Source organism: Drosophila hydei, unplaced genomic scaffold, assembly GCF_003285905.1.
Source record: "Drosophila hydei strain 15085-1641.00,03,60 unplaced genomic scaffold, DhydRS2 tig00000060-arrow-pilon, whole genome shotgun sequence".
In the NCBI taxonomy this organism is placed as follows: Eukaryota; Metazoa; Arthropoda; class Insecta; order Diptera; family Drosophilidae; genus Drosophila; species Drosophila hydei.
This window is the reverse complement of record NW_022045656.1, coordinates 7898919-7921581: the sequence shown is the minus strand read 5'-3', so window position 1 is coordinate 7921581 and position 22663 is coordinate 7898919. Positions and strand designations below refer to the sequence as shown.

The following is a 22663-nucleotide window of genomic DNA, read 5'->3' as shown; positions in this document are numbered from 1 at the left end:
TGTATTTGCACTTCCATTTCAGGCGCACCTGCATTGATTGACAGACAGTCAGCACCGCCTAGGCAACAGGTGTGCATTTGATTGATAAGTGCTTGTGGCTGACAAAAATAACAACCGAAAGTACAAGAGCAGTTGAACAGACTCCAAAATATTGTGGCAGGCATGAAACGCTAGCTGAAAGGCAAGCAAAGAGGTTATATTAAATAAAATAATATATTGTAATATAAAAACAAATAAAAGTTGAATATTTTAAGAAAAACTTGTTGAGTAAAAAATATATATTTACTTACAATAAATATTTAAAAAAACTCGTTTCAGTAACCAAGTAAAATACACGAGACATTTTTGTAGTAATAATTTGTCACAAACTTTTAGTACATCGCTCAGCTGATTTTTAGTACAAGCTGTTTGAGAGCGAGAGAGAAAGAGAGAGAGAGAGACTGCATACAGAGAGTAAGCGCTGCGTGAGAGTTAATTCTATGTCAGCGAGCGAGAGGAGAGAGAGCAAAAGAGCCGCTAGTTACTGTGTAACGTAAACAAGCTGCGAGTTTGCCATAAATTCTAAAGTATTTGTTCCTTAAATGCATATCAATATATGTCTGAAATATTTGTATTTAAAATATTCTCGACACAAAAAGACTCACTTACTTAGGCTTACTTTCAGCATTTTCTAATTGTTCTAAGCGCTGCAAAGCTTGCTATAAATTACTAACCGCCCGGCTGCAGAATCATGGCATGGCATGGCTGTTAACGGTCTGTTAACAGCATCCGGCAAACAGTAGCTTGTTGGGCTGCTGCGCTCGGGTCGGTCCGTCGGCTGGCAAGTGTGCTCTCTTCGCTCGCATCGTTCATTGGCGGCGCCTTTGCGGCATTCGTGCGGGCTGCTCGGGATGCTGCTGTCGTTTCGGCTGTGGGCACTTTTTTCGGTCGCTCTGCTCTGTGTGTACCAAAAAAATCGTTTCAGTGAGAGTTTGCGATCCCGCGGGTACGGTCGAAACTAACGGGATTTTCGATTACTTAGCCGTTACCCGTTTCCGTTTCGCGTTTCGCGTTAGGCTTTTGGCGTTTGGCGTTTAGCGTTCTGCGTTCCGTTGCATGCAGAGCTGTTCACACAAATAGTATTAGTTCAAAAAAATATGTAAAGAGAATTGTTTAATTGTTGCGAGTGTTACAATTCTTTGAAATGTGAAACGCTTTGGAACGTGGTTATCGAAATTGCGTATACGACACGTAAATTACACTTGAGTATCAAATATACAGCAAACAGACGAAAGCCGATTTCCAAAACTTAAAACGTGTCGCGTTTCGTGAGCGTTTTTTTGGTGCGTTTATTGTCGCGTGTGCCGCGTTAACTCTGCACGTTCCTAGCTGGCAAAATGTAAGCACTCGATTTGTTGTAAGCGACAACCAATTTGTTGTCATTGTCACAGTTGTTGTTGGCGCTGTTGTTACTGTTGTTCTTGTTGTTGCTGCTAAATTTACAAATCAACGTTTGTCGACTGTCGTGCGACATCTGTAGTGGGGCACTTGCACATGCCGATCCAATACGATCTGAGCGCAGCCCTCCCACGCTCTGACGTCGTCGCTGTCATTGTCGTTGTCGCCTCGTTCTCAATGAAAATGATTTTCATGGAAAACACAACGAATGCCAGCGAGCAGAAAATCACAGAAAAAACAGAAAAAAGCGAAGCTCGGCAACGGCGTCGCTTGGATTACTTGGTGTACGTATGTACAAAGGTGTGTGTGCGTGTGTGCGGTGTGTGAGTGTGTATGAGCGAGAGCCGGCACATAAACGATTTCGTACACTGCTCTTTTACGACGATTTTATTTTGTTAGGTTTAGCTGAAATAGTTTTCGCAACCTTTGTTGCTGCTCCCCATACAAATTGCACAAAATTTGCCATTGTTGTGAATTCTATTGAAAGCGTGCAGTATTTACAGGGTATTTCTTATGCAACATGCATTCTTCTGAGCCCCATCTCATCTCATAGCTCAAGTGCTAAATTGCTGGCATTGAAATTCGCATAACAACAAATATGAACCATAATCAAATAGAAGAATGTCAGCCACTGATAGTGTTGAGTGATGCACATTTATTCAATTGCTAAATTTTTGAAGTGTGCGTGTAATTTCATTACACTGCGCGATGCCAAAGGTACTTGACTAGCGACAAAAGGCAGAAGGCAAAAGGCAGCTGCCACAGTTAGATGCGAGATAAACTGATTAAGATATTGCTACAAAGGAGGAAATGGTTAATATAGTTTATCTAGATAAAAATAAAATAGTCAAAGCTTAACCGTTTAAATAAATCAAATAAATTGAGAGAATGCTTAAAATACATGATATGATTTGATTAAAATAGATAAATAGATAAATATAGATAAAACAATATAAATAAATATAACAAAAGTAAACATCATTATATATTATAAATGCTATTTATTTTTAGAGCTGCTAATATTAGCTTCAGCTTTTAATAAACTATAAAAATGAAATGTATATAAAATTATGAATAATATTACGTAGTATATTGTGTATATTATACATTAATATTAATTTTTTATTTATGTTATTTTTATTTATGTTATGATCATTAATATTAACATTAGGTTCAGTTTAAAAAAAAAGTAAAAATTATGATATATAATATTATATAATTTATTTTAAATTTATTTTTTTTGTTGGCAAAATCAGTTAACCTTATTAAAATCAAATATTAATAGACAAAATATAATAAGAATAAGAAAGTAACATTGAAAAAATAAAACATGAATATAAAATAAATTTATTGAAATCTAATAACAAATAAAAAAAATAATAATAACAAATAAAAATATTGATTTTGATTAATTTTATTTTTAATTATTTATAAAAAATTTAAAGGCTCTCATATGTCAAAATTTTTATTTTTATTATTTATATATGTATTAAATGTTAGAAAATATGTTACAGTTGACTGTTTTTTTTATTTTTTTTTTAATAAATTTAGATTTATATTTAATTTATTTTTATAAAAATAATTTGCTTTATTTTTTTGATCAATTTTTATTAGTTTTATTAATTTATTTTTTTTAATGTTGACTTTCTTAGCGTTCTTATTTTAGTATTGGTAGATCTTTTAAATGTCACTCGACAGCTTACTCTCTTGTAATTAAAAATTAAAATAAAAATAAACTTATTTTGTATCTGAATGACTGCAGTTTATCACTTGCTACATTTAAATTCTCTGAAATATTTTTAAAATTGAAAATCATTGTTTTGGTTTACTTTAAATATACTTTTTTATTTAATGCCTTTGGACAAAAATCACTTTGTGGCAATTATGTTGTGAAAAGCATTCGTGCGCTTAATGCATTTCCACTTGCAGTTGCCAATTAGTCTCAGGCAGAAGCATTAATTAATTATTAAAATACAACTAAAACCATTTTCGACACAATTAATTATAATACGACAAGCAATTGAATGCAACCGATGGCCACAAGAGACTGCTCTGTAGCAATGCAGTGAGCAGTGTGCAGAGTGCAGTGCCATCTGTATGCACATTACATATTTAATGGTTGGCTGGCAGTTGAGAACGAGCCAAACAAAGTGCATAAATTGCTTATTGAAATGTATTTTATCATGCAATTTATATTGCGGCCAGTGGAAACCGAAACCCAAGCCCAAGTCTCAACCGAAACCGTAACCGAATACGCAGCCAAAGCAAGTAAATGGACAACAATAGCATTCAATTGCCATTTGCATCCGCCTCTGGCTCAAGCATATTGAATGTCCAGCAAATGTTTCCAACTCGCACAAGATGTGTGGCAAGGTCACGTGCCAAGTGCCGAGTGGGCAGCAAGGTGTCCTGTGCTTTGGCGTGCTCAGCCAAAGTAGACGACAAAATTAGCAGCAACAACAGCTGCACACGACAAGTATGCCAAGTGTTCAACGCTCTGATTGCTGCCACAGTCACTGCTGTTGCTGATGCTGCTGCTGCTGCTGCTGCTGCTGGTGTTGCTGCTGTTCTTTGGGAATTTTAGTATTCATAAAAATGTACTTGAGCACACATAGCAAACAGCCAGAGGGCAGGCAAAGGCAGCCATGCATGGATTTTTATAGGCTCACTTAGCGCACATAAACCGCAAAAAATGGCGCAGAGTCTGATGGCAGGTAGAAGTTGCAGCGAAGCTCGCAGCTAAGCTAAAGGGCTCTTTAGTGCATCTTTACACATACACACACACACGTGCTCTTATGCACCCATAAGCTATGCCATAATAATATTGTAACTTTGCACTTCAAATTGCATTTTAATGCAAACACACTTCATTACATTACACTGCAACAAAAACAACATGAACGGAAATGGAAAAAACGTCGACACACTTTTCAGCAGCTGCAGCCGGAAAATACACACATACGCACACACACACAGCGAAACTTGGCATGTTTGTAAGTTGAAGTGCATGTCGATCGAGTAAACTGGCACAACGTACTTTACGCAGCCAGGTTACGTATACGCCACGTTATGAGGGCAACAGTTCGATTCCATATTAGCTAATGTAGCAAACGTTTTTTTGCTGTTCTTTAAAATTGCATCAGCGAGTCTGGCACTTAGCTTTCATTTTTATAAAGCAAACAGCCTGATTTTGATCACATATAATGCAAACGACTTTATTTTTGATGTGACTTTAGAAATATTTAATAAAGGGAATATTTTATAATTATTAACAAAAAAATTATAATACTTTTAAGCACATAAATATTGATAATTTGGTATATTTTATCGTTCAGAATATTTTATAAGTGGACGAATTTCAATAATTAAATCATAATAAAATACTTTTATAATTTGTGTAAGCGTTTTTCAGTAAAAGAGTTATTATTTAATTATTTTTGAAAGTTGTTTTTGAGTCCGTGTGTCGACGAATGCTAGCTAATCAGCAATACATAGATATAAATTAAATGTTGACTATTTACTCTAAGAACTTTCAAATTTGTTTGTGTTTTTTTTTTTTTAAATTAATGAAATAAATTAATTTATATAACAGGAAGTCTAGCGCTTTCATTAATTATTTAGATTGCTTTAAAGCTTTTTTATAATAATAGTTAAGGTCGTTGCTGAATATGTTTAATGAGAGCAAGCCTTAACAGTCCAAATAAAAACTCTTTGAAGATCTTGCTTGCAAGACGTTGCAAGCTCTTGCTTTTAATTGCTGTGTCTTGCTTTTATTTTGACTAAATGATTGGCACTATTTTTAGAATTTTGATCGCCTTCAAATCTTGTTCTCTAATTGATTATGAGTAGTTATTCTCCTCTCCTACTTTTTTATAAATCGATTAACACCCTCAAATACGGTTTGTTTTATTCATTTGATTTCGTATTTGCAGCTGTCACTGCACATGTTGTGCAGAGTTTTATGTTTTTCCAAATTGAATAAAATATGTCATCCTACAGTGTTCAATGTTTTAGATATTTTTCCTCTTATTTATTGGAAACTTTTTCTAAATTTTTATTGGCGTGCACAGCTACAAAATAAGAAGTGAAAGAGAACAGATTTATAACTGTTGTCGATTTTGGCACTTTATGCCAGCATTTCGCATCGATTGGAATAAAAATTTCTCCGTATATTTACCAGATAGATATTTTTATGATAGATTTCCAAAAATATTTACATTAATCGCTTAACTACTCATACTTGTTTTGTCTTTTTTTGTGCTTTCTGATAAATATTTTTATTTTAAACCATTGAAATGGAAATCCATTTAGCGAGGCCGCAGCAAACGCGAACGCAGGCGAGAACGGGGCAATCAGGCATCGGGGCGTATGATAAATAAACTTATACAGATTTATTATGCGCCAGTTGCAAAAAAAAAGAGGAAGAAATAGGAACATTTATTTAACGCGAACATTTTTCGATGCGCTCTACTCTCGGCTCTCGGCTCGACAGTGACAGTTGCGGTTGCCACGGCCAGAGTCACATTCGCATTCACAGTCGCATAGTTTAATAAAATTTTATTTATGATCTGTGCTGCTGAGACCGAAGAGGAAAAAAAAGGCGAAATATACAAATACAAGTTGAAATGGGGCGAGTTTGTCAACAGAGGCGAAAATAAAATTAGTGCGAGGAGGCTAAAAGCATTGCCAGCTATGGCGACGTGGCCGATAAAACACAGCAAGTCAATATATCATAAAAGCACGTCGAACTGCCTCGAATGTCGCGCAAAATGGCGGCGCTGTCTGTGTTCCTCTCTCCCTCTCTCTCCCCCATTCTGTCCGTAAATGTGTGTGTGTGTGTGAAGACTAGAAACATGAACGTATACAGTTTCCGATTTCCGTTTTCCTGTTTATCGTTTATTGAGTTTTTGCTACGTAAAAGTAAAAGCTGCAAAAATAAGAAGTCTAAAGAGAAATTTGCACTCGTTAGGTCTTTGGCATTACTTTTGCAGTTTACTCGTCGCTGTCCTCATCCTCGTCTGCGTCGTCATCAGCTTCGTCATATTGAACTTTGATGCTGGCACGTTCTGTGCGCTTGCTTGCACTCTTTTTAAAGATCTACACGCGCGCTCCTTGGGCACATGTTTTGCCATTCTTTCTGGCCCAGCTCAACTTGCCTTGATTCGTCCTTTGGCGTCCCAGCACGTTGCCAGTTGCCAGTTGCCGGTTGCCAGTTGGTCCTTGTTGCTTGTTTCGTGTTGCTCGTGTGTTGTTAGTCATTTATATGGGCATCATAAATTATAACAAATATGTACGCAAGCGGCATTTTAAATGATTTCCCACAATTCCTACGCCTCTCGAGTCTCGCAGCCTCGTTCACCCACGACCTGTAGCCAAGTTATAAATATACTTTAATTAAAAGCGCTTCAGTGTGAGTGCAATATGTTGTAAAATATCGAGGTGTGGTAGGCATTCGGTACGTGTTGCTGCCTGACGGCGCGTTTGCGTTCTGATTTGTTGCTGTCTAGTCGAAATCTTGCTCCTGTTGCAGATAACAAAGTTTATGTTGGGGCGGGCTGTGCTCCAAATGCTTAACTTCTTCATATGCCTAAAAACCCTAAGCAAAGCTTCAGTTGTCCCTGTGGCTAATAGCTTCGCACGAAATATGCTTCAGCAATGCTTATTAAACATATTTTATATAATTTATATGAATAACTTGATGCTCAACTTCCCATTTCAAGTAGGCAGCATTATAGACTACTATTTATTTAATTAAAAATAAAAAAAAATAGAGCAAAATTACCCGTAAATAACTAATAATTCAGAATTTTAAACATTGATAGAACCATTTAGCGGCCCTAACATATTTTGCATTTATTTGGGTGGCATAGAATCAATTGCAATTTCACTTATGCATCAATAAATAACGCTCTAGTTTCGAGTGACTTTTTGCCATGTTTCAAATAAATAAGCCCAAATAAATAACCTTTTTAGCAAAATTGTGCATAATTTGTGAATTTGTTCGCCAAACAAGAACTGAAAACATAAATTAACAATTTTAACCACATAAATAACGTATACAATTTATAAATGATTTAAATATAAAAACAAACAAATTAACCCAATCAAATTCGTAAAATTCACATGTAATGCCTGAATGTGTGTGGGTGTGTGGGAAAGTGCAGTAAATCTGCTAACAAATTTTGTCAAACCAACAATAAAGGCAATTAAATAAATTTCAACAAAAACAATAGCAACTGCAGCAACGGCAACAACAACACATTCACGAAATTGCAACGGCTATTTTCCAAAAAATAGCAATACTATATTTTATTTATTGACATGTCAACAATTTGCTGACCCTCGGCCGTGCGCCCTCTCTTTTGCAGCCTCGACGAAAATTTGTAAATGGACGCAAATAAAAATGTCAAATTAAATCAAATCAATATATGCGCAAATAAGCCAGGCCAATAACAACAAATGATTGTGGTGTGCGTGTGTGAAAGTCTGTAGAGCCCGAAAGTAGGCAACGAAAACTGCCCGCCACATTGCCATTGGCATCATCGAGCCGCAACAACAGCAGCCCCACTTCACAAACAAGCTGCTCTATAGCTATTCTCTCAGACTCAGCTCATAGACACACATACACACACACAGGCACGCTCACAATCACTGGCGCAATCAAAGAGCGAAGCAACCATGTGCTTGGCTGTCAGCTGCCTGTTGTCCCTGCTGCTGTGCCTCGTCCTGCCCGCGTCCAACGCACTCGCAGCGGCAGCAACACGTGCTCGCGTCAGCTCCTCAACGACAATGACACGAAATATTGAGGAAGAGAACGGTAAGTTAACTAATTTTCAACTCTTTTTTAAAGCGTCTGTTGTACCTTAAATAGAATACCCTAACCTTTAGCTAATATTCAGGGTATTTCTAAAATTCCTTGAATAATAATAATAAAAAATATTATTTATTTATTTACAAAATTACAAAATATAGAATATATATAGTTTGCTTTCGTAGGGTGAAAAATTCTTTGGAATTTGCTTTTTAATAAAATATATTTTTCTGCCCAAGCTGAAGTTTTCAGGCTTAATTTCCACAAAAAACTATTTCAAAAATTCTGTAAGCAATGTAGGACTGGTAGGGAAAAGTAACAGTGAGAAATAGGAAATTAAAAATTTTTAGTTTTAGAACATTTTAAAAGTTAAATTTATTTAAAAAATATATATTAAAAATTCACAAATTAAAACATATTTAAAAGCCAATCTTTAGATTCACATTTTAATAAGAATAAAAGAAATTTTAAATAGTTTTAATTATTGATTAAATAATTCAAAATTTAAAATTAAATTAAAAATAAAATTAAAAATGTATTACATTTCGATATATTAGAAATATATATTTGTAATATAATAGCTTAATATATATATATTCATATATTTGAACGAACATTTTATAGCTGAATATCTTTAACATGCCAAGTGCTCGACTTTTGCAAGTCTACACGTAGACTCAGCTTATCTATTATATAATAAAAGGGTATCAAATAGTCATGTAATGTCCGTTTAAGCTCACTGCCTTGGCGGGTTTTACTTTTTTTCAAAGTGGTGCCAAAAAATTGATTGCGCCTGGCGGCGAATGTTGCTCCAGTTTTTCACTTTGCGCCCTTGTGTCTCTCACTCTCCTTCTCTGTGTGTGTGTGAAATTTAATTTAAAGTGAAAAGTTTGGCCGCCGTTAAGCCAGCCTATATAGGCGTGTAAATGCATGTGTCTGTGTGTGCGTGTGGAACTTTTATTCAATCAACATAAAGTTTATTGTGTGTGAATACGCGTACGCCTTTGTGGTTGTCAAGGCGTCTCTACTGTCGCAGCGTTATTGAATAAATGAAATTTCTGGTTTATTTTGACGAAGTTTATGTGCAAATTTAATACAGTTTAAATTATGTGCAATTGATTTCGATGGCTGCTGCAAATCCTGAGCTAAGCTGCTGCTCGCTCCCCCTATCCCACTAAGCTGTCAAATGTGCAAAACTCTTTGTAATCGTGTAATACTTCCCCTGCCATTAGGGCGAAAGAAAAATGCTGGCAAAATAAACAAAACAAAAAGGCAACTTACTTTGCTGGGCTGTTAATGGTCAACAACAGCAGCAGCAGCAGCAGCAGCTGCTGGCAACGCAATTCGATGGCTTTTAGGGCTTGTTATTCTGTTTGCCTGAGTTATTTCTTGGTGGGGCCGTTCGCCAGCTGGTCAGCCACCAAAAACTTTCGCTGGCCATCACTTTCGCCCACTTGCAAGCCAAATAATAATATGTTGCTAATAAATAAGCCAAGGGGAGAGACGCACGGCCAGCTGAAGGACGTACCATATTTTTGTGCTGCAAGTAAACTTTGCAGAGTTTCTGTTGGTCTTCAGTTTTTTTAGCCATCGAAAACTTGGCAAGCAAATTGAACAATACGCAGAGCCATATAAACAAAGTTTACCAAGTTTGCGGACGGCAACAAAAAGTAGCGAAGCCACCAAAAATTCCGCTAATTGCGCATTCTGTTGCGGGTAATCAGGTAGTAAATTTATTGTGTGTCTGTTAAAGATGCAAAATTTAAACATTTACCACTAATGCACAAGCATCTGGTTAGTCAATTTGGACGTATGCCTCGACTGTGTGCCACATGACGTATGAGCAACATGAATACAAACATATTACTCTTACGCCATGTGTGCCAGTTTGCAACTAATTTAGAGAGGCCAGGCAAGTTGCACCACAACCGCTTGACTCAAGTCAAAGACAGCCACAGTCTACAAACGTCCGATTGAAGGAGCATCGCCTACAGCTCAGCTGCATATTGTTCCACTAGTTTTTGGGTAATGTTTTAGTTTTAGTGTTAAAGTTGGAAACAGTCAAAAGCACTTCAGGCGCTGAAGCTCATATACATGTTGGGCTGTCTATATTTCCGTGTGTCTGTTTGTGTGCTTTGGTTTGGGGGAGGGTATTAATAAATTTGGACTTTATGTGTATTCAATTGAATTTTACAAAAACTTTTCACTTCGGCATTCCAATGTTTTCGAAGTTAACTGCAAGCAGAATAACCACGACGCCTTATCCAAAACCACTTCCTCTGCCTGCTCGACGAGTATTTATCGCATTTCTATGAAAACAACGTACTCAGAATTTTGCGCAACAACTTGGAAATTATGTTTGGCTTTTCTGCTGGGCGTTTGCTCAATTTGTTGTTGTTGTTATTATTACTGTTGTCTGTGTTGGACAAAGTTTGCCATTTGTTGCCGCAGCGCAGCTTTATAAATGCTTATTTAGAGGCATTTCTGATGAGTTAAGTTTCGACGGCCACAGTAAACTTGGCCTGCTGCGCTCCATGCATACATTTATACATGCATTGGATATAGATATCGTACGATTCCACTATAAGCTACACTTCACCAAAGCGCCAAGTTCTTTGCTAAGCGGCTCGGCTGTGCAAAACTTTCTAAGGATTTAATAGTAAATTTTCTGCATTTTACAAGCATATAAACCATGTAAGATGAGAATATACATACACACAATCAAATATGTATAGAATTCATGGCTAGTTTGGGCATTTCACTACAGAGAAAGAAACTATTTAGAATTCGAAAGCAAATAAAGAGAATTTTCAATTATACTTAGCAGAACTTGTATAGGAAAACTTATGCGCTTTTACAGTACTTAAGAAATAACAACTTTTACTCAGAGTATGTAAGATTAATAAACGAAAGAATTCTAAGAAATAAAAATGAGAATTAGTTTTAAAATAGAAATGGGGAGAGCCTGGCAAAAATAAACCTGAAAGAGGTTGACCATATTTATTTATTAAAAAGAAAGTTAAAATATTTATTAAAATAAGATATAGATGTATACATAAAAAAGTGCTTGTAAATAAATAAATGTGTTTTATTAATATTTCTCTTATTCAAATATTTAAAAGCAAATAAATATATAATGAAATGTATTTTTAGTAATATATTTTGAAATAAATTATTATTTTTGATAAATTATTATTTAATATTAATATCAAAAGTTAGATATATTAAAGTTTTTTTAACCAGTCATTTCATACTTTATAAATAAATAAGAAAATATATAATGAAATGTATTTTTAGTAAAATATTTTGAAATAAATTATTATTTTTAATAAATTATTATTTAATATTAATATCAAAAGTTAGATATATTAAAGTTTTTTTAATCAGTCATTTCATACTTTATTTAAATGTTTATATTCATTATAAATGTTTTATTTATATTTTAATTCCATAAAATTGACATCATTTATTTACTTAATTTATTTTTTGTTTAATTTTAATTTTTTCTTTGTTTCTTTTTGTTATACAGCTTTACTTAATCTTTTGGCTGGTAAGTTTCTATTTGTTTTTTTTTAACAACATGAGAACGGATTTGCTTAACACACGGTCAACCCATTTAAAGGCCTATAATAAACCCTTAAACAGTTTCTAAACACTTAACAACAATTTTGTGTGAGCCACGGACATCAAAATATTATTGATGTTCGAACACAACCCAAACAATTTGCACACACAAAATTGAGCAGGCCAAATAATAAATGCCGCAACAACAATAGCAGCTGTTGCCACGCCTATCACAAACCAGACATACACGCCCAGATGCCAAAAAGCCAAAAAGCCCGAACATGAACGGGCAAAAGACTCTGCGAAAAGCTGAAAGCAAAAATCAGCTTAGTAATGAAAGATATCAAAAGCAAAAGCCAACAGCATCGACATGAAATCGAAGCGACTTGCTATCAAGAATCCCCAAAACAACTTTCAGTCGGTCAAAAGTGATGAGCAACAATGGACAGTTCCCGAGCGCCGATGCCGCTGTCACCGCCGCCCACTAGTTCCACTTTCTCTGCCAACTCCTCCCAGCCATCTATATCTGTCTATAGCTTTATTTAGCTCACATTCTGTCTGCCTATGTGTGTGAGAGTGTTTGTGTGTAGTTTTCGCTGCTGGCCAAAAACTTTCGCCACTGGTTCGACTTGAAAGGCAAAAATTCCAGCATTGCTTAAGTCGCTGCCTTTGGGGCAGTCGTTTTTCTTTACGTATTTTTTTTTTGGGGCAAGTTTCCTGCAGAAAGCTGAAAAAATCAACTGACAGCGCGCTGAATGACAACGGCAAGGAAAAGTCGCCGCTGCGAGGAGTTTGTCAACGTTTTTCTTACGCAGTATACAGACACACACACTTGAGCGTACTGTCTGCATGTGCTTTTGGCTCTGTAGTGTTTGGAGTAGCCTACTTAGGGGCCAAGCTGATAGCGTGAAAGCCTCGTGGCCAGGCCTGAACACACACACACTCCACTTGAAACGCAGTTGACGCCGGCTGCCGCTTGTTGTTGTGATTTCTTGCTGTTTGCCAAGGACATTGTCCTTGTTTGCCCTGGCTGGCCCATATATACCAAACGGCCACTTCTACAGCTCAGGCACCGCTCATACTTATTCATTTCATGGCTTTGCAAGGACATTTATCATTTTCCTAAGTAGACGGCGCGTACGTCACAAAAAGGCAGCCCAACCACGCCCGCCCGCCGTCCATCGTTGATTTCTATATTTCACTTCAGCGGCGTTGGCAAGTGCAAAACGAATGACCGAAACAGAAAAAAAACCCATAGAAAAAATTGAAATTTTACCCAAATGTTAAATAGAATTCATTTTCCTTAGTTTCAGATTTGCGGTTCTTATACATATTTTGTTGGTTCTCTTTCTGCCTGTCGCTCGGCGAGTTTTTGTTATTCATAGCGCTTTTTACACTGTTTGCCTCGTGTATTATTTTTGTATATGAATTTATGCGGCCTTGCTGTGGGCGTGGGAAAAGTGCCCAATTGGCAGGGCAAAAAAGTGGAAAATTTAAGCCTACTTGAATTTATTTGCGCTCATTAAGTCTGACAGTCGAGATGAGTTCATTTCTTACGGCCACTCGAGCTGACTGATTGCCAGACGGCTAAAGAGTTCATCGCGCTTTGCTTATAAATACTATTTCAAGCGCTATTTAAGCCGGCCACAATTTAATATCCATTCAGCTGCTCTGCTCAGCTGCTTGGCATAAGCAATAATATTTTCAACACAGTTTCTGCGCCTTAAACAGACTCACTAATGAACAAATAAAGCTTAGCGAACCGCAACCAAGCAAGAACAGCAGAAAAAAGGCGCCCAAGAAGCGAAAGTAGGCCCTAATAATCACGGCCAGAAAAGAAATAATACAAATACCAGGCAAATAAAGCCGCTGCCGAGCCACAGAAATGCCAGGCGAAATGACAAAACATTTTTGCATGAGAATTCATGTTTGACTTATGAGATTTTCTACGCAAATTCCAGCAGTCGAATGTCCATTGCTATCACACAAAAGCCACAACAACAACAGACAGCAGCGACAATTAGAAGGACACAATTCATTTAACGAATTTTAAATACTCTTGTTCAATTTATAAATTTCAAATTTGCAAAATATATAAATATAGATTGGGTTTAGTTATTAAGAACTGAAAGCCTTTTTGGCATAAGCTTCACATATATAGTAGTTATATATTAGATGATGTTTCCTTAGCTTTTATACATATAGAAATTCTTGAGAAATCAGCTAGCTCATATACCAATCCAAGCTCCCTCATGCAAGCAGAACTGCCTCAAACTGAAATTGTTAAAATTGTTCAATATCAAAGCTTAAAAATGCTTGAAAATTGTGCAAATTATTTTGTGTAAATTTGTTGTTTAACCAGCCTCAAGTGAAATGGCCTGAAAATGTTTAGCAGTTACACACTGCAAACTTAATAACAAACTTCTAATACCCAACCAAACTAACAAGCTCTGCTCAAGTGGGTGTGTGTGTGTGTGTGTGTCAAGCTGGATTCACACAAAGTCAACAAGAAAAATCAAACAACTTTGTTGAGTCCGCTGCTTGACCAAGCCCCTGCACTATGCCCAAGACTCCATGACACTGCCATGCTATGAGTTTATTGTCGGTTTGGCTGAGCGACAGAGAAAAACAGTTGCCCGTTGCCAGCTGGCAACTATTATGCTTTGTTAATCGGCTTAGGCATTTTTGCCTGCCTTACGCTCTGCGTGACGATTTACTAGACAAAGCCAGCAGCTCAGACGAGCCAGTCCTTCCTCGGCCAGGCACCGTGCACCCCCATCGAAGATAGGCTAGTCAAATTGTCTGCACTCTCCGGCGTTTTGTTCATTTGTCGCACGCGCCATAAACTCAGGCTGGAGCGAAGCTCCTCCACCTGTGCTGTGGAGACGAACTCTGATGAGTTGGCTTTGTTTTTGCAGCCCTCCAAATTTGTGAGGCTTTTGCGGCCTGAGTCTTGCCTCATTTGGCTGGCAGCTTAGGCAGGCACACGCACACAGATACGCACGCCCCAGCAAATCCCATTCTCGACCCGATCTGATGGTCCCTTGTGACCTGGGCACAAAAAATCGTTTTGTGTGTTTTCGTTAGCATTCCGTGTGGAATTTGATACTTGATTATTTGTTGCCGCCCTCAAGCGTGCATAATATATCAAAGCAGCGTCAACGTCAACTCGACGAAGGACTCCAAATCAGAATCAACTGACATCCCCCCGTCTCATCCCAACCATCCGAATCCATATGCCACTCAACACATCTGTAGACATCATGAGTTGGCAGACAGACATCGTATTTTGTGTTTTTAGTTACATTTTAGTGTCGGTCGCATAATAAATAAATAAATAAACAGTTGTGGCCTGTTTTACCTTGCAGGCCCCCAATACTCTAACGTGCGTGCTGCGGCTCGTTGCGTATGCTAAGCACTTGGAAGTTCGCTTAAAGTTCGCTGCCCAAAATCAGAACCCGAGTCTGCTCAGCATAAAGTTCGAATTCGTTTTGGCTGTGTCAAAAAATGCAAAAGTTTTCCATTAATCTTTGGCACTTCTCGCTGCTATTCCTGCGGATTTGCATACTCAGACTTGAGCCTGACTTTGTAAACAGCTGAATGCATAAGTCTTTTCGCAACAGTTGAGCCAGAAACTGACCAACAGAAAGGAAAACTTATTGCCCACTTGAGCGTGGCGCCTGAAGTTGTCATCTCTCTTATTGTATGCCATATATATCAGTAAATAAGCTCTCTCTTCTCTCTATTGAAAACACTTTAAATACTTAGAAAGTTTCATTGCTTTGATTAGCTCTTGCCATTAGACGAGGGTTATCCAACAAGAAAATCTTGATATATGTTCAGTTTTGGTATCAAAAATTTAATTTTACTTTACGTTACTTTAGCTTCAATTAGTTTTATTTAAATATTGTTTTTAATTCTAACACACTAGACTTAATTAATATTGATTTTATTATTAAGCACTGCAGAGTCAATATACTGTATCAGAAAAATTTCTGCTCAGCTGAATCATTAAATAATTTTATGTGAAATATTTAAAAAAATGTTATTAAAATTTGAACAAATATCCCATTGGGGTAAAGAGAGAGTGGCATATGCATATATTTTTGTGTTCAATCATTAAAATAAGCTAAAAACATGCACTCTTGAGAGCAGGTGTAGAAATTAAAAATTGACCAGCAAAACTTTTCATATAAAATGGAAGGCTGACAATTAAACGAGTAAAAATGAAATGAACAAAGTTTTGAACATCGCCGACAACACAAACGAATAAAAAATATTTATGTATATGAATATATATAAATATTTATTTTATTTTTAGCAACAATTTTCACTTTAAGCTTGAACTTTGAAACTATAGTTGCGGCTGATAGAAAATGGGGAGAAATGGAATGGAAAAGAGAGAGAGAGAGCGAGAGAGTGCTATACGTAAAGAACATAAAGTCTGATTGAATCAGGCACTAAGCCTTGTCACACATTGCCAATTAGTGCAGCCAAAGCCCCAAGTTGGAGCCTACCAATTTGCCAGCAGAGTAATCAGAAATGTTAAGTCGTTAGCAGCTCGACAAATGCATTTAACATGGACACAGCCAGACAGGCGAAGGCAGTGAAAGATCCTGTGCGCTGGGCAACACCTTAAGGGCTTAAAGCGAAAAGCTACAGGATGCGGCGCCAAAGTTCTCTAACTTCGTCTTTGCCTGCAAATGGCAAACATAACTTGCAATTCCATATGTCAGCCAAACAGTAATCCTACCACACACACACTCGCCGAGTTGCCCACTTGCTTGGCGTACGTATGTGTATGTGAGTTTGTTATGTAACATTTAAGACCATTTGCATACAGAATCTGAATTAAAATTTGACACTGAATAACTGGCTGACGAACTGGCGCTCGTTGCCATGCTCCAGACTTTGATATGCCAGCCGCAGCGTAGCCAGAACAATTCTGTTGCATACTTTGAGGCGCTGGCTGTGCTTGTAACATGGACTGGAGTTCGTCAGTTCATTCGCCTCTCAACTGCCACTTCTCACACTTTTCGCCCATTTCCAGCACTGTTGTTGCACTTTTCTAATTACTGCCCAGAATGGGCGTGGCCCGCCCCACTCAGCTTGTCATAACAAAAAGTTAATTAAACATGTAATTGTTGCGATAGAGCAAAAGGCGAAGATTTTACAATGGCTGCGCTCGGTTTTTCTAGGGTAGCTTGGGGCATATTGACTTTGAATTAAAGTTGGACACATGTGTTGGCCTTTAAAGTTGACATTTGAATAGCTGGCGCATATATCGTGTCAGTTGCATCTTAGCTTTTGTACAAATGACATCGAGTGAATCGATATTTCGGGCCTGCAGATTGCCCGCAGCGTGAAATTTGATTAACTTGCTCGAGCAGCTGCCATTGTGCGACTCTTGGCAAGTCGCGGCTGAAGTGGTCCGACTGGCAATTAGCAACGCGGTTAGCCTGCGCGTGTGGGCCAACGTGTGACACGGTGGCACCACTCGAAAAGCGCAGCGCTGCCCCACTTGAGCTAACCACCGCCCAGTAGCCACCACCGCCTCGCAGCTGGCCAGCAGCTACCAGCGGGCACTTCAAAGTACAATAACAATTTTACAATTAAATTTCGCTTTTATTTCGCTTGCCAGATATTGTGGCATTTGCTTCTGTTGTAGTCCTGAATGTAGTTGTCGTTGCAATTGTAGATGTAGTCGTAGTCGTAGTCGTAGTTGTAGTTGGGCTCACTCCTCGTACGCCCCTTTGCATGCACTCTTTATTTTATTGCTTCAAATTGTTTGTAGCCATTTCGCATTTGTGCCGCCCGGTTGCGCATCAGCGACGTAGAAACATTTAACTTCTGGAACAAGCAAAAAAAACTATAAAAAAGAAAATACAGAAAAAAAATGAGAAAAAATTCAACATTTCGCAGCAACTAAAACCAACTACACTTAAACAAGTAGAACTAAAAACAGCGACGTTGGTAGCGGCAGCGGCGGCGGCGACGACAGCAAAAAAGTTGTCAACTCGCCTTCCACATGGGACAGCAGCCACAGCTACAGCTACAGCTACAGCTCTAGCTCCAACTCGAACGCCTTCTGCCGCTCTCAGCATTAGTTCGAGTTCCAGTACTAGTCGAGTTTCGCGCACTTTACGGCGCACTATTTGGCCCAGGACACAGCACACAGCACACAGCACATAGGACACAGGACAGGGGACAGACGACATTATAAAGGGGCAAGTGCGCACACAAAATGGGCAAAAGAAAAGCAAAAACTAAAAGCACATTTCAGCTTGAACTCCCACAGCGACCCGAACCAAATGAAATTGCCAACGTGAAAGTGTATAAAAATGCAGGACCAAACGCACAGCGGCAAAGGCGGCTTCTGTCCGTGTGGGCGGGCCCGAAGCTGCCACAGCGTGTCATGCCTTTGCCGGCTGTTAAACTGTAAAGTAAACGTACAAAATGTTAAATCAAAGCTAAACAAAAGAGGCGTAACTGGCAAACTGGCTCTGCAGCCCTGGAGAGAAGCTCTTCTCCCAGCTGCCTGGTTCTGGTCAGCTTAAGGTACCACCTGGCGGCCGGGTAAGGCGTGACTAGTCCTGCAGCGGCTGCTGCTGCTTCTGTCTCCACTTGAGCCTTGTAAGTAACTCGACTGCAAGTCAAGTTTGTGTGGTACTTAACTGTGCCTAGTGGCAACTGTTGACCTTTCATTGGCTGCACTCTGGGTCACAATATGATAAGAAACTTCAGTCAATTTGGTCCAAATCACATGTTTTCAGCAAGCAGCTGATAATACTAGAAAGGGAGCTTGGCAAAAATTAATGAAAATATTGTCAAATTTTATGCAAATTGAAGTCTTTTTAACAGAGAAAAGCAATAAGAAACAAAATTGCACATTTAGATCCTAGCTCAAAAATAGGAGCTAGTGGATCTTTGGGCTGCAGTCCCTAGATACCAAGCTCTGCTGGTTGGGTGGCAATCTAGTCTCTCAAGGTAGTTTTTTGCCACGTTTTGAATATTGTATTCAATTTTGCGCACCTTGAAGCCACGCTTGATGGGCCTGGCAAGTGCATTCAGTGATCTACCTGACGGTTTTCACCTGAAGCATAAGAAGTTTATGGCATAGAAGAGTCCAGGCGCCAAGATACTCTTGATAGCTCACAGAGAAATATTGTTGCCAAGCACACACTCTTTATTAAAGACTCAAAAAGAAATGAAATAAATAAATGAAATTCTTAATTCAATGTGAATTTTTGCTATGAAAATAAAAATCCATAAAACTTCGTAAACATCCAAATGTGTTGCAATTCAATTTGCTTGGCTATAATAATATTGATACAAAATCCATTGATTTAATAAAAACTTGAAAAAAATGTCATATGATATTCACAAATTGAAAGTAAGTGCATATATTCATGAGTGTGTGAAATTGTGTGTGTGTGTTTTGCTCATGCATTTTTTAGCGCACATTAAGCCTGTCGAGTCATTATTAATGCCGCTTCATTATGAAATTGTGCAACAAATAATAAATCGATTAAGCAAATATTTGTCAGCGCTAAAAATATGTATTTTTCATAGCTTCCTTTCAGGCCTTGTTTTTGCCATCGCTCTTGTTGTTGTTGTTGTTTGAGTTCTCCAAAGCCATATGCATTTGTGTGCCATCCATTTTAATATTTCAACAGAACCAGAAATGACGTTGTAAAACCGACTCGGCTATATGTCAAATATGCCACACACTCACACTACTCATTCTCGCACACACACAAATATATATACATATATATATGCTCACACAGCCATGTGTGTGTGGCGCTCTGGTTTTTAAAAATTTGCATGTAAATTCCATTGCACGGACATGAAAATGTATTTTGGCTTTGCACTGGGATCTGCCGAGCGCTGCTACTGCATTTTAATAAATTTATGATTTTATTTACATTTTTTATTCTTGGTTGTTTTTTTGCTGTTGTTGTTGTTGTTGTTCATTACATTTTGCATCTCTTCTCGCTAGCTGGCGTATAGCCGGCGCAGCAAAATGTGTGTCAATCGCTTGACAATTTCGCTGGGGCACAAAAAATCGCGGCGCCCATAAATAACGCACGCATTTCGGTTATATTTGCAGTATGAGATTTATAAATGTTTTTGCCAAATCGACAGAAATTTCGCCCACCACAATTTATTGACAAAATGAAAAAATAATTGAAATATTTGCCAATCAATGGAGCAAACGATAAGGCACAAACACGGCGAGCTCCCAGGAATTCCCAATAGCTGTCTGCGTCACGTTAATAAGCTCCCTCGCTCGCTGCCTCTCGCTGTCTACCTCGCTCTTACCGCCTGCTCTTGGTCGCATTGCTACCCGCATTGCAACCCGGCCCACGTTCATACCAACGACTGCCTTTATTGTCTTAGTCCTGTGTGAGCGCGCGTGTGTGTGTGGGTAGGTGTGTGTGTGCGTGTGGGTATGTGTTATGCGCGGCTATCGACATTCACATTCTGCGCTCGCTGTCAGCCTGTCGTCTTTGGTGTATTGCCTGTCTTCTATGTTATGTCCTTTGTGCCGTTGTCCGGGCGGGCTGTCGATTATCGAGTCGAGATTATTAACCTGTCAGTTAAGCGCTTTATCCTGGCAGCCATAGCAGCGACTTGATCGCTTTTCCCTGCTGCTACTGCTGCTGCCTTTGTTATTGCAGCCCGTGACAGAAACAGCGCAAATAATGTTAGAGGAATTTGTTATTAAGCAGCACAGCAATAACCAACAGGAAGCACTTTCAACAAAATAATTAAAAAAATAAACACAAATTTAATAGATTCTTAAAAACGAGTTTCCATTAGTGGGAAACAAAGTAAAAAATAAAAAAATTAAGTACAAATACACTTTATAAGTATATTTATTTTGCAATATGTTCTTATCATTACTGAAGAGGAATATTAAGAATTTTAAGAAATATTTACATACTTCATTACACGTTAGACTTGCTTCACTTCATAAGAGAGCCAGAGAGAGAGGGAGAGAGCTATTTATATGACTGTGTAGGCGTACGCATTGCGTTCTTTGTGCCAACTGCTTATGCCCCGCCCAACGATGTCATTATAAATAATGTCGCATATTCAATCATATCATTTACATAGACGCGCACAGGTGACTGACAGACGCCTCCTTTGCGTCTCTGTCTGTGAAAGGCTTTTGCAAATATTTTGCAATTTTACAATATGTCGAAAGCGCTTTTTACAAATGTGTCTATCATATATCAAAGTTGCCAAATGGCGCCACCCCGCCTCCACCCTCTCACCTTATGCCAGCTGTTGCTAAATAAAGTGAAATATGATATTAACTGCCAGCACAATGGGAGTTGTATATTGCAGATTGCAGAGCCAGCGCGAACATTGAGCTCTTTTCAATATATAGTATATGTCGGTAGATATGACTCAATAATGATTCATGCCACGGGTGAATGCACTTAAACGCCCACATTTACAGTTGATGGGATCATAAAGCGGGCGATGAGTTTTACGGCACGCCTTGAAGTATGCACTTAAAAATTGAAACTATTTTCTTTTAGTGTTCAGCCCACGCCATAAAAGGACTTTCAACACGAGTAGCAGCACCGCCAGCATTATTTTGTAGGCCGGCTGGTAAACAAAACGGTGAACATCGGACACCGGACGGTGAGCGGTAGGCGCACTCCCGGACACCAAATGCAATTTGAGTGAACTCTTGTTGGGTTTCGCTTGCCTGAACAGTAACATGACGACGATGCTGGCTTGTGTGTTGTCGGGGATTTTCGTTGACCGCACACACAAATTTTGCATGCGACGAAGACCGCAGCACAGACAGGGACAAAATGGCCGGGCTAAGGCAGGACAGAGGCGCACGAGTTAGTTGTTTTGTTGGGCTTGTAGTCGTAAAAGCCAAAAATGGGTTATATATATGCCAAGCAGACACAAAAGCTGCGTTGACAAGGACACCGCCTAGAACAAACAACAGTTGAACTTTTGCACCCACCGGCCAAGTGGTTGGCCGACGGCTGCCGTCACAAAGAGCTGCCATTTTTGAATGCTCTGTCCGGGGGCAGCCAAATGGAACTCCATGTCGCAAAACTGGACACTCCCAGCAACAGCAACAACAAAATAGAAAAAAATACATTAAAAAATACTAAAAAATTTGCATAATTTTGGATGCAGCTGCCTGTGGCTGAGTCGAGTTTTGAGGCCGCCGCTGCCGACTGCTCTCTGTGCACAGGCTGTGTAAAATGCTCATAAATAAATGAACATGGCCCCAGCCTAGTTGCATTTTCCTTCTGTCAGCTATGGCCTGACTGTGACTGTATCTGACTCTGGCAAGAGAGAGAGAGGCAGAGAGAGAGAGAGAGAGAGAGCGAGCGGCGGCGGATGCATGTCAGTGACTCGGCTCAGTCGCCATTTATGGCGCGTTGGAACAGCACGAAATAACATGAAATAAATAATAACTTTTTGCAACTGACTTTTCCATGGCTAAAGCAGCACGGCTTTTGGATGCGCTTGCAGCTCTTCCCCACAGCCGTCGCCTTTGTGGCAGCAGCAGCCGGGCTGCTGAGTTAATTAAAATTTAAAAGCCGCCGCTCGGACGGGAATTGCAATTGCCATATCCAACTTGTGCGACTGTTGCCATTATTGTTACTACCACTATTATGGGAGCGGTTAAAGCGATGCTCAACCATACACGACACCGAACAGCACACAACATTGTGTTCCCCCACATTCCTATAAATCACATAGTTTTTTTACCTCAAATTTGAGTCGATTACTGTGAATTGCATTGAAATTTTTTAGTAAATATTTAATTCATTTATGGTTACCTTTATTATATTATATAATTTA

At 38.5% G+C, this 22663-nt stretch overlaps 1 protein-coding gene across 5 annotated transcripts in view; it reads left to right on the top strand.

Annotated features, from left to right (window-relative positions):
* The first annotated feature begins 837 nt into the window (after positions 1-837).
* The window catches only part of LOC111595451 (nephrin), a 79053-nt gene continuing 57227 nt past the window's right edge, over positions 838-22663 (top strand). Inside the window, exons 1-3 of one of the 5 annotated variants that reach the window (XM_023309181.2) lie at positions 838-1378; positions 7806-8254; positions 11778-11798. In XM_023309181.2, coding sequence (XP_023164949.2) covers positions 8116-8254; positions 11778-11798 — 160 coding nt within the window. In that variant the 5' untranslated portion in view covers positions 838-1378; positions 7806-8115. The remainder of the gene's footprint in view (positions 1379-7805; positions 8255-11777; positions 11799-22663) is intronic. The other 4 variants (XM_023309179.2, XM_023309184.2, XM_023309182.2 and 1 more) reach the window with 4 other exon arrangements.